The sequence below is a fragment of the Mizuhopecten yessoensis genome, unplaced genomic scaffold, assembly GCF_002113885.1.
Source record: "Mizuhopecten yessoensis strain PY_sf001 unplaced genomic scaffold, ASM211388v2 scaffold5637, whole genome shotgun sequence".
In the NCBI taxonomy this organism is placed as follows: domain Eukaryota; kingdom Metazoa; phylum Mollusca; class Bivalvia; order Pectinida; family Pectinidae; genus Mizuhopecten; species Mizuhopecten yessoensis.
This window is the reverse complement of record NW_018406148.1, coordinates 127956-128333: the sequence shown is the minus strand read 5'-3', so window position 1 is coordinate 128333 and position 378 is coordinate 127956. Positions and strand designations below refer to the sequence as shown.

The window sequence follows — 378 nt, the reverse complement described above, 5'->3', positions numbered from 1 at the left end:
AGTAACCCTAAACCGAAAAAGGAATCCCCCGCCCACATTTTCTCCTTAAGTTTCTGAGGGACGTGATCACCGATCCCGTCAAACGTGCTAACGATTGGACAAGGATCAGAACAAACGTCTGGCCCAATCACCCAGTCTGTGTCCATATCGGTACCCCCTGTATTCATGCTACCTGTACTGATTGGCCCAAGATCAATGGCAGATGTCTGAAGACTTCTAGTTGACTGATTTTCCGAAGGCGAAGTACAAGATTCATCATGGTGTGGGCCTGTGGTCTAAGTCCGAGAAGTATGAGCTGGTCGCTTCTCGCTCGACCCCTCCTCCTCAAATCGGGACGGCGTGCGTCGTACCCGCTTTCATTGGACCCTTGCCGGTGTT

General features: G+C 51.3%; 1 protein-coding gene across 1 annotated transcript in view; it reads left to right on the top strand.

Moving 5' to 3' along the window:
• The first annotated feature begins 257 nt into the window (after window positions 1-257).
• The window catches only part of LOC110450991 (scavenger receptor class F member 1-like), a 9506-nt gene continuing 9385 nt past the window's right edge, over window positions 258-378 (top strand). Inside the window, exon 1 of the mRNA XM_021498811.1 lies at window positions 258-339. Coding sequence (XP_021354486.1) covers window positions 258-339 — 82 coding nt within the window. The remainder of the gene's footprint in view (window positions 340-378) is intronic.